This window comes from Diprion similis, chromosome 13 (genome assembly GCF_021155765.1).
Source record: "Diprion similis isolate iyDipSimi1 chromosome 13, iyDipSimi1.1, whole genome shotgun sequence".
NCBI lineage: Eukaryota > Metazoa > Arthropoda > Insecta > Hymenoptera > Diprionidae > Diprion > Diprion similis.
Window position 1 is genome coordinate 1652501 of NC_060117.1, and position 12350 is coordinate 1664850.

At 32.4% G+C, this 12350-nt stretch overlaps 1 protein-coding gene across 6 annotated transcripts in view; it reads right to left on the reverse strand.

Moving 5' to 3' along the window:
• The window catches only part of LOC124414282 (sodium/potassium-transporting ATPase subunit alpha), a 55956-nt gene that overhangs the window by 731 nt on the left and 42875 nt on the right, over window positions 1–12350 (reverse strand). For 4 of the 6 annotated variants that reach the window (XM_046895307.1, XM_046895305.1, XM_046895309.1 and 1 more), the window contains 3 exons: window positions 2146–2320; window positions 1546–1778; window positions 816–1100 (listed from right to left, as the gene is read on the reverse strand). In XM_046895307.1, the coding sequence (XP_046751263.1) occupies window positions 980–1100; window positions 1546–1778; window positions 2146–2320 (529 nt within the window). In that variant the 3' untranslated portion in view covers window positions 816–979. Of the gene's footprint in view, window positions 1–815; window positions 1101–1545; window positions 1779–2145; window positions 2321–8428; window positions 8524–12350 lie in introns of those variants that run through there. The other 2 variants (XM_046895306.1, XM_046895308.1) reach the window with 2 other exon arrangements.

The window sequence follows — 12350 nt, forward strand, 5'->3', positions numbered from 1 at the left end:
ATACCGATGTATGTAGGGCGTGCCAATTATCTAGCATACTGGGTGGTATTTTTGTTGTTGAGAGAAAAGAAAAAAAAAAAAAAAAAAACCCACTCAAAGAATAATGAAACTCGACGAATGACGTAAAAAGGAAAATGTTGCTGCGAACTATGCGAGATTGATCGTAGAGAGAAGAGAAAAAAAAAGAGAGGGTAAAAAATGAAACCAAAATTAAACAAACATTTTCATGCGTCGTATGAATAATAATAATAATAATAATAATAATAATAACAACAATCACAATATCGTAATAAATAATCATTGATCGACAAATACGACGGCAATAACAACGTCCACGAAAAGCATTGATGGTGTGTTTTTTTTTTTTTTTTTATTGTAATTTTCATTACTTTTTCAACAATTTTTCTGTCGCTGTTTAAAAGTTTTCTTTTCTTTTTTTCATTCTCCTCCACACGTCTCGCAGCATTTGAAATAATACAGCCGATGCACATATGTATTGTATAGTTATATATATATACATACATACATATGAATACATATATATATATGTATATAATAGAGGTAATAAGCACGCCCCGTGTAAAAATGTTTATAATATATATGTATACGTGTCATGAGTGCGCGCGCACGCGCTCTCGCGTGTGTGTGTCTGTATGTTTTTTTTTTTTTTGTTTGTGTTTTTATATATGAACGTGTGATTGATGCGATTGTTGTTGATTTTTTTTTTTTTTTTTTTGTTTTTTGTTTATTTTGTTTTTTTTTTTTGTTTTGTTTTGTATTGTTTTCTTAAATATATTTTATTCATTTTTTTTTTCTCAATTTTCGCGGTGTACTTTATTTCTTATTATTTTTATTTTTCATCCTCATCGGTAATCTTCCTCATATTTTTCTGCAAATGCTAACGCGTGTGTAATGAAATCAGCATTTTTACTGTTGACTATATATATATATATATATAATTTATATGTATATAGATCGTTTAGTAATAAGTTTCTTGTTCGAGCCAGCCTCCAGGGTTCCGGCGGAGGTAGAATCGTCTCACCTCGTCGTATACGAAAATCGAAATCATGAACGGTATCGCCGGTAACCACCACACGAATCTGGAATTAAGAGATGAATTCAAAAAATTAATAACAATTATACGAAGAAACGAGATTAGACCCGGAGCAAAGAATGCGGCACGTAAATATTGGGAATTCTGCGATTTCTTTTTCTACAGATATTCCATTTCTACGAACAGGGAATCCCAAGTTTCAAATGGCGCCACCTAGTGGCAGAAAATGATTTTTAATCCAACTGGTTTGTGTTCAATATTAAAAGTAGTTCTTTGGCGTATATTTTGTACTCTGCATCAAATTAATTCGATAAAATGAAAGTCGAACAGCTTGCAGGGGCTTCTTTGTACTTTGATACTCGTATAAGTCACCGAAAACGATCAGCTGATTGTCCGGAGCGACGCCATATTGCTTATAGTCGCGCGCAAACTTTTTCCTCGAAACAATCTGACTATAAAGAATTGGGCAAAGTTTAGATGTGCGTAATTACTTGAGTGGGAACATGCGAAGTCCCTTGTCCATTCCTGGCGTGTAGCTGAGGAAAGCCGCGAGGGCTGTTTCGAATACGAGGCCGAAATTCAAGGCCCAATTTCTCATCCCCTGGTGTATTATCGAGTTCCTGCGTGTCTTACAGACGATAAGATCGGCCCACTGTACGATCACGATCGACACGAAGAACGCCGTGTGGCACGTGAATTCCAACGTCTTTCGGTCTCGGAATGTCTGCAAATAACATAACATTGATTTTCAGTCAGTTCGCATTGATTAGTCTCGATTTGTAATTTTGTTGCTTTGGGTATCGAACGGGATAGATTTCACTGAAAAATCAATAAGTCCACGCAGAATACGCAGTGGCTTCCATTTTCGGGATCCTAACCTTCCGTCTCTTCTGGTCACACCGTTGCGTCCACTTGACGTTTTTATACATTGATAATTTCCACATTTGAACGTGAATTTTCACAAAATTTGGTAGGCGAATCTTTGGCGTTGGCATCTACCTCCTTGAATTTTTTCAGATTTTTCTATCTCGTCCGTGTTTATGAAAATGGCGGATCGACATGAGCAGGTATAAAAAGAGCAAATTTCTCACCCATTCTTGGCCGTAGCTGTCCGTGAGATCGTTGATAGCCTTAGAGTCCCACTGTTTCCTGATACCGAATAATTTCGTGGGTAGGAATCCGTTCTCAGCCATAATTACGAAGTAAACGAAGAAACCGGCGGCAGCTTGGATCATACCGATCTGTCCGTAAGCCATTGAGATCAGCCTAAGCAGGGCACCGGAAAGAAGAACAACAATTTAACGGCTGTTTTCGGGGTCTCTAAATTATCGAGTTAGAGAGCGTGAGAAAAAAAATTAGAAAAAAAACTAACTAAAGTAGCGGTACGAGGAAAAAAAAATATTTGAAAAAAAAACAACAGATTTATCGTCGATACCAATGCGCTGTCTATACATTTCGTGTAATGCCTACGTTCTATGTGTATTATAGCGTAGCATACGAGTACATAAGCGATCGCGAGTCCGATTGAAAAATGGTAATTGGTGAAAAAGAATTTTTCGAATTACGTTGAAAGTTTGTGAAATTATTGTTGCGTTTGCATTTGTTCTGCTTCTTTAACCTCAAATTTATATCTTCAACTCACGTTATTTCAACCAGACACAAAAAATCGTCTTTGTACACGCGTATAAAATAATATCGAGAGATTATCGGGTGAGTCGCGTAACTGGCAGAACTAAATTGACAGGGTAGCCAACTGAATTCTATAGCAAAATCCCTAGGATTCGTGCAGTTCAATGATAATCTGAATTGACAGGGTAGCCAACTTAATTCTACAGCAAAATCCCTAGGAATCGTTCAGTTCGACGATAATCTCCCGATACGTGCATTCTTCTAGTTTAATTTTTGTGTAAAATATATTTTTTTTTTGTTTCATGTTTTCCGGTATATACGGGTTACGTACTAAACCGTAATTAAAATTGTAAATTAGGGTTATAGTTATAACACGTATGTATGTATAGTACATTGTAAAACAGCTGCGAGCTAAGGTGTGATTAATTACATAAGCCTTGCCTTTGATTGTGATGCTTCGTATAAATATATGTGTGGATAATTGAAGTATTATGGACAAAATGCATTACTCACCGGTATTAATCGATGCCAACATAGCGAGAGAAAGAGAGAGAGAGAGAGAGAGAGAGAGAGAGTGCGAGAAAGCGAGAGCAAGTGCAAGCAAGTGCGAGCGATGTTCTTCCGAACACTTGATTTCTTTTTTTTTTTTTTCTGTTGTTGTTTTGTTTTTTGTTTGTTTGTTTGTTTGTTTCCTTTTCTTGCATGCCAGACATCTATATACATATTATATACATACGACGACGACGAGGACGAGGACGAGGACGGCGACGATGCAGGCTTAAGCATGGCGTCAATATCTCACTCTGATTGAAAGAATCTCGACGTTTAATTTTTTCATATTTCAAACACGTGTTTTGATCTTTGGCTAATTTCTTGAATTTTTTCCGTTTTTTGTTTTCTAATTATTAAACATTTTAAACTGTATCGTGAGATTTTGATCGATGCATTGCGGCTGGCGGTATGCGGTGATTTTCAAGAAACTGTGCAGTGATTTACGTTGGCAGCAATGAACCTGGCTAAACACACGCCGCGCAGCCAACTTAATTCACTCTAAATCCCCGGGGATTGTACAGTTTCACGATAATCGCCGGCTACTTATGTAAACAAATTGTACATAAGCAGACGTAAGTCGTACGCACACGCACACACACACACACACGCACGCGTAGGTTAAATAGGTAATAAATTATATAATTATATTAGTGTGTATATATATATATATATATGTATATAGTAAATGTAACGTTATTTTAATCCATATATATATATATGTATATATATTGTTAGGGTGTCCTTTATTTAGGGTGTTGACGAATTCTTTCCACCCCATCCAAAAAATTAACTTCAAATCGAAGTTTTTTTTATGGAAATAACATATGGGAAAAACTTTTTTTCTCAGTATATATTTTATTGTAAAAGTAATAATGTTGAAAGAAAAATTTGTAACCCTGAGGTTTTAGTCGTCGATAGTGCTGCCGTCTGGAAAAAAAATCCCATAATCGTAACGCGCAATATCGACGAATTGCACACCCTCGAAATCTGACCTTTTTTTTTTGCATTCGGAGGAAGTGCAATTCGTCTAGATTTGCTGGTATCGTGATGTAAATTTTTTTACACATAGTAGCACTAAAGCCCACCAAAACCTCGGAGTTACAGATTTTTTTCAATATCATTACTCTTGCAATAAAATATATGCCGAGGAAACAAGTTTTTCCCACGTTATTTCCATAAGAAACTTCGATCGCAAAGCGAACTATCACAGAGTTGAGGTAGAAATGTAAAAAAATTTGACAATTGTTTTCAAATTATTTTGAAAGTTGATTTGGGGGTTGGGGTGGCAAAAATTCATCAACACCCTAAACAAGGGTCACCCTAATATATTGTAATAATAACGATGACGATGACGGTGGTTGATTGTAAATGGCAATATTATGGCGTGAGCGTTACACGGCAAGAGTGATATATCGTTGATTTTTCCATACCACGAGGGTAGAATCGCATTATTAGTTATCGTCACTTTCGATGATTATTCATGAATATACGGATGTAACCCGATTAGATTGGAAGATAAGAGAAATAGAAGAGAACAGAAGTGAAGACATAGATAATAGAGACAGCTGTGATAACAGTTTGTGGATGTGAAACAGATCTGAAACGAATATATGGAGAAGAATCGTTGTAGCATTTTAAATTATTATTATTATTATTATACCAATTTCGAAGGATATTTCTAATAACGTTACCGCACCAATATAGTCAGGAAGAAGAAGAAGAAGAAAAAAGGAATAAAAAAAAAAAATATATATATATAAAAAAATACGTCTAACTATAACAAGATCAATAGTGAGTCGATAAATACGTATACATATAGGTACTATGCGTTTCGTGAAATTGATGAATGTATAGATTATATATATATACGAATCCGTTAATACGAGACGAATTATTATTATTATTTTGGTTTTTTTTTTACACTACGTGTAACGCATACGAAAATAAATTATTGAAATAGTAGAAGGATTTTCACGATGCACGCCTACACGAGATTTCTAAACATATATATATGTGATATATAGGTGTTAGATTGTTACGGGGACGGGGTTGAGGTTAGGAATTTAAAAAGTTCCGGAAGTTCCGTCTAATTAGGTGTGCAAATGAAAAATTTTCTCATCAAGATCGTCCGATAGAATGTCGAAAAATAATTGACACGTGTTTTTTCTTTCGATGTAATGAAATTTGGAAAATTAAAATTTTCAAAAAAAAAAAAAAACGAGTAAAAAATGAGAAAAACCGAAAATCAGAATAACCAAAATCTCGAAAGCAAGAATATCGATAATCCAAATCTTATGACGAAGCCATAATTTCACGGATCTAAAAATCTCGTACAATTCGGAAAAATTTCCGACGTTTCAAATTTTCAAATTTACTCATTTTCAAATTTTCTCGCGTAATTTTTCGCCCATATTTTCCACTTTTCCTGTTTCCCCAAAGTTTGATTTCTTTGCTTCAAGTTTCTTTGCATCGAAAAAACGAAAGAAAAAAAAAAAAAAAAAAAAAAAACCGGGAACTCGGCGCTTCCAAAACTTTTCAAATTCAAAATTCAAACTCCGCCCTTTTTTACGCAGATATCATACAACTGCAGAGAATAATCGCGACGGTCTGATGAATAAGTGAGAAAAAAAAACATGACTAAAAAAAGGGCGAAAAAAAATCGGTCACGTGACTACTAACATTCGTTGCACGGCTGACTTCCGATAACAAATTTCGTGTCAAATTTTCGCTATAGTTGAACCAGGTTACTGACCGAGTGACAGAGCCCCAAAATCGGGAAGTTACGCAGAGTCAATCGTGCAACGAGACCGACGCGTAATAACAAATAATTATTTGTGTCGTTGCTCGTCGAGTCGAAGTAAAAATGAAAAATTGTGCGTGAAAAATAATCATCTAATTTGCAATTTGCATACTAAACGGTTTTCTAATATGATAGAAAAAAAAAAAAAATACTTTCACGCAATACAAATAACCAAAATCCTTTACATATATATATATACATTATAAGAATACATCTAATATTTTACGTTTATAATATATTATAAACATTATAACGAACAGTAATGAAAGAAAAAAACCAAAAATTATCGGACACGACGAAAGACTTGGTGAAGGAATAAATAAATAAATAAACAAACAAACAAACAATCAAATAATTATACAAACAGGAGAGAAAAAAAAACCGAGACGTTGAAAGACGAAAGTATTGCGTGAGAGAGAGAGAGAGAAATCTGCAGTGTTTTTTTGTTTTTCTTTGTTTTTGGGTTTTTTTTTTTTTTGGTTTTTTTTTTTCCCTCGTTTTTCAATTCTATCATCAAAATAATGCAACGGAAACTATAGATAGAAACAGACACGATCATCAGGCATTCGGCATTCTCATATTTAGGTGTCAAACGTGTATGAAAAAAAAAAAAAAATATTTGATAAACGAATCCGTTCAATTATTACATCAATAAATATTGTATATAAAAATCGGTGTTTCTACTTGAACTTTCAAATGACAACAACAACAATCACGACAACAATAACAATAACAATAGTAACAAGAACAACAACAACAACAACAACAACAACAGTAATGTAGTAATAATCGTAGAAATTATTATTATTGTTGTTGCTATTATTATTATTATTTTTGTTGTTGTTGATGTTACTGTCTTGTATTTCTATTGTTTTTAGAGTGGCCAAACATTGTTGTTATCAGTACGTTGTAATTTTGGCCTCGAATAAAAAGATGTAAAAAAAAAGTTGGTAATAATTCGAAAAAGACGAAGAAGAAGAAGAAAAAAATTAATAAATAAATAAATAAATAAAATAAACACGTATATTTCTGAGTGTTTAACCTTTTTTTTTTTTGTTCGTTTGTTTGTTTGTTTGTTTGTTTCGTCTCTTCAAGGAAAATCCGTATCTAAAATAACTTTTCTATTCTATTCTATTCTATTCTATTCTATTCTATTCTATTTAAAAGTCTATTCTATGTTCTATATACATATATAGGCATCTCTGTTTACTGTAGATCTATCGGATTGCACAAATCAGATTACGAGGAATTTTCTGTGATCTTGAATTGAAGTGAGATAGAATTAAGAGAGAGAGAGAGAGAGAGAAAGAGAGAGAGAATATGGAAAAACAAAAATTGCATTGCAAATATTTTTGACGTTTAAAAATTGAAAGTTTTTCAGCGATGCGTGTATAAAATTTTACCACGTGGTATTACATTCAACAACGTAAACTGATTTGTCTTTTCCCTACGATTGAACGATTCAATGCAGTTACGATTATACATTATTTAAAAAAATATTATATTCAGGGTGTCTAGTTATTTGCGTGAGAAAACGTGAGAATTCCCTGAGAATTCCAGCTTTTACAGACAAGAATCGTTATTTAACCAGTCTCTTCTCATCTGTACAATAAATAAAAAATTAAAAATTCATAAGAACAAGAATATATTCTATATTTAACCAGAGCACAGTTAATCGTTAAACAAATTTTACGTTCACGACTGAAAGTTGAAAGAAATGTTTTTATTTTTTATTGTTTTTCCTATTTCTCTCACCAAATGGCTAAATTTTCAAAAACCTGATATGAAAATGAAAATTGTTATATTCCAGATTCCCGACAGAAAATTCCCATATATTTCCAGTTATTTCCATACGATATGAAAATCCCTGATCCCGTAACTTCCACGAATACCGAACACCCTGTACATAAAATCTATTCAACGTATATCAATATACAGATGTATACCTATACACTATAGTTGCTAGATGCAATTCTAAACTAAACTTATATATATATGCATATATATATCGCAAACTCCCTAGACTATAACAATAAAGCGCAAACAACTATAATCCGCTGCGTAGGTATGAAATTTTTTTTTTGGGGGAAATTAAATTCGAACAGAGAGAGAGAGAGAAGAAAAAAGGGGGTTTGGCCACCCTGTGTAGCAAAAGAAAAAAAATAATTTTCATTCTCTGTCGTTTACTTTTTTTTCTTGTTTTTTTTTTTTTTTTTTTTTTTTTTTTACATTCCCTTCGACGAGCGTTTGAAAAAGAAATTCTTTGAAACGGATCTTGGTGTGTGTGTGTGTGTGTTTTTTTTTCTCTCTTTTCTTTTTTCGTTTTTGCTTTTGTTTTTGTATTTCGATCGTGGGGGTGCAGGGGTGCTAGGTCGGGCAGACGGGACACCCACCTTCGGTTGACAAGATTGTCCCTGTAAGGATCGCGGGGCTGCCGTTTCATAATGTCCGACTCCGGCGCCTCGTAGGCGAGCGAAATGGCCGGTACCTGTGCCATTTTTTCACCACAATATATATAATATCTATATATAGTTAGAAAGAGTATAGCTATAGCTATATAGGGACTCCTCTCTCGTTCATGCGAGTCTGATCATATTTCTTATACAAGAATAATAATATAGTTTTTCGGCATTCAACGAGACACAAAATATGCATCAATTCCCTATTATCATTATTATTACAACAATAACAACAACAACAACAGCAGCAGTAACAACATCATATTAAAACAACCCCCCGCAACGATATATAGGGTATAACGATGTAAATACATGGCCATTGCTTCGTTGTACAAGCTGACTCAAGGTTCAACGTAATTAAGGTGTGTAATAGAAGAGATGGGCTTTGGTCTCTACACTGATGATGATAATAATAATAATAATGATGATTATGATGATGATTATAATAATAATAGCTATTACAAGAGTCAGAAATATGCAGAGGGGTTTGGAATTCCATAGAACAGAGCTGCAAAATTTTCTTCGTTCTAAAATAGAGAGCGTATGGGGGGGTGGAGGTGGGCTGGGGTGGGGGGGAGGGGATGAAAATTCGAGATAATTAATTATAGTCGCATGCGCCAATCGACGCGGGAGAAATGAAAAATGATGAAAAAAACAAAAAGGATATCGTGAGAATTAAGAGACAGTTAAGACAGATTTTTATATATGTTATATGTATGTATATTAGGGTGGCGCGAAAAAACCGACTATTTCTTTTCTTTTTTTTTTTGGTTTTTGAGTCTCGTGTGACGAAATGTTAGTTTTTGATGTTTTAAGAGCCCGCTCCGAAGGACAGTTCGAAAAAAAATTTTTAAGGGGTCGCTTCAAATTTTAAAAAATGTGAAGAATCGTCAAAAAATTGAATTGAAAAAAATTGTATTTTCAGTATTTTGTTCGATTTTTAATTCGTGTCGTGGTGTATTGTTATCGATTCTATCTTACTAAATTGAAGAAAAAAAAATTTATGAAATTTTAATATTCATATTAAAAGGTTGCTCGAAAAGATCTAAAGAAATGTACCAAAAAATTGAAAAAAAATTATCAGCGACCTGTCAAAATTCAAATTTTGAACTGAAACTTTCGGAAACTTATTTTCTTTTTTGTCTATAAAATTATATCGTAACGAGAAAAAAAATTAAAAAAAAAAATAAATCGATTTTTGACGATTTCTGACGTTTTAAAAAATGTGGAGCGACCTCTTGAAATTTTTTTTTTTTGAACTGTCCTTTGGAGTGGGCTCTTAAAACATAAAAAACTAACATCTTGTCACACGAGACTCGAAAAATAAAAAAAATAGTTGGTTTTTTTTGCGCCACCCTAATGTATATAGATTAATTTTGGAGTGACTAGGATGACGACGATGATAATAATATTAATAATAATAATAATAATAATAACAACAACAACAACAACAACAACAACAACAACAATAATAATGGAAGTAAGAAAATGAGTATAGGAATAGTGAAAGTAAAGAAAAAAGAAAAAGAAACGATCTATAGAAGTAGAAAAAAAATGAGAAAAGATTCGCGTGATAAAGATAAGCCGGAGTTTAAATCGCGCGATGATTATAATTAATGAAATTATTATTAATTATTATTATCGATTGTTATATGGTGGTAGTGGGTATTTGAGGTTATATGTGGCTATATGTGTGTGAATATATAATTGATCTATCGGAAAACGAGGTACCTAAAACGATGCATGGTAGAGATTATAAATATATAATCGGACCAATGGAAACACTGCACATTTACACACAATATTATTATACCAGCTATCACATGATTATAATACGGAACATCTAGTATTGCACACACAGCTGTACATATATATGTATATACATATATATATATATATATATAGAAAGGTGTGAACCGTTGAGTATATTAAATACGTTTCTCGATCTTGTTTAATTTTTTTTTCTTTTTTTTTCTGTATATATCAGATTCGTAATCTAACTAATTATATGTATTTAGATATGTATACACATATGTGTGTGTGTGTGTGTGTGCATATGCAATAATGAAGAGTACTTATGTAAGAATAATGTTAAGAATAATAATAATAATAACAATAACAATAATAATAATAATGATAATAATATCATAGAAATTTAATTACAATAGGATTTGGAGAACGGAACGATAGAGATTGGCGAGAAAGATGGATAAATAGGCCGAGAGTGAGAGTGAGAGAGAGAGAGAGAGAGAGAGAAAGAGGAGGCGATGAAAGCGATATATGTGTAATATATACATGATTTCGCGCGTATCACGTTCAGCGTATAGGAATGTTAATGTAAATTGTAAATGTCACGACGAGTATATTTTTTTATATACAAACGAAAGGATTTTTTTTTTTTTTTGGCAATGGCAATCAATCAATATAAGAACTTGAAGAAAGTTTGAGAAACGCTGTAACAGAGTGGATAGCGTATATTAGTGTGGCGCAAAAAAACCGACTATTTTTTTTTTTTTTTTGAGTCTCGTGTGACAAAATGTTAGTTTTCGATGTTTTAAGAGCCCGCACCAAAAGACAGTTCGAAAAAAAAATTTTTAGAGGTCGCTCCACATTTTTTAAAACGTCAGAAATCGTCAAAAATCGATTTAAAAAAAAAAAAAAAAAAAAAATTTCTCGTTACGGTAAAATTTTATAGACAAAAAAAAATAAGTTTCCGAAAGTTTCAGTTCAAAATTTGAATTTTGAAAGGTCGCTCATAATTTTTTTTCAATTTTTTGGTGCATTTCTTTAAATCATTTTGAGCGACCTTTTAATATTTATATTAAGATTTCATAAATTTTTTTCTTCAATTTAGTAAGAAAAAATCGATAACAATACACGACGACATGAATTAAAAATCAAACAAAATACTAAAAATATAAATTTTTTTAATTTAATTTTTTGACGATGTTCGACATTTCAAAAAATTTGGAGCGACCTCTTAAAATTTTTTTTTTTGAGCTGTCCTTTGGAGTGGGCTCTTAAAACATCAAAAACTAACATTTTGTCGCACGAGATTCGAAAAAAAAAAAAACAATCTGTTTTTTTGCGCTACCCTAGTGTAAATATTATATATATATTATAAAGTTATAGGTGATAGAATAATGTAATGCAGGATAGAATAGAAATATGTAAGGGATAAAGAAGAAGATGAAAAATTGAAAACTTAACCAGTCGATAATATATTTTTTTTTTTTTTTGAGTTGATAAATGAAAAATGTAAAATAGAAAAGTAATCTTACCTTGACAAACGAACGAAATGGTCGATTTTATCGAACGTATTTATTTCACGTGTCTGATCCGGTCTGATTTGGCCACGATTTTTTTTATCTTATACTCATGACAATGATGCTTATGATTATGATTATGATTATGATTATGATTATGATTATGATTGTGACGACGATATAATATAAGACACCGAATCCTAATCCTAATCCTAATCCTAATCTTCCCTGCGTCCCTGAGAGTTTAAGTTTTTATTATAGTTTATATTCTGTGTGTTTTTCTCGCTTCACGCATTCGCTCGTCTCTCTTTAATTTATTATTATTATTATTATTAATAATAATATACTCACGGTTTAGATTTATTTTTTTATATATATATATATATATATATATATATATATATATATATATATATATAATAATGATTGCGAAAATGAGGCAAGGAAAAAATCATCAACGCCAGAATAAAAAGAAATCGTATATCCTTCATTTTCCCAAAAATGGCCCAACGGATGACGGAAAAATGAATCCGAAACAGAGATAGAGATAGATAAAGATAGAGATAGAGATAGAGATAGAGAGAGAGAGA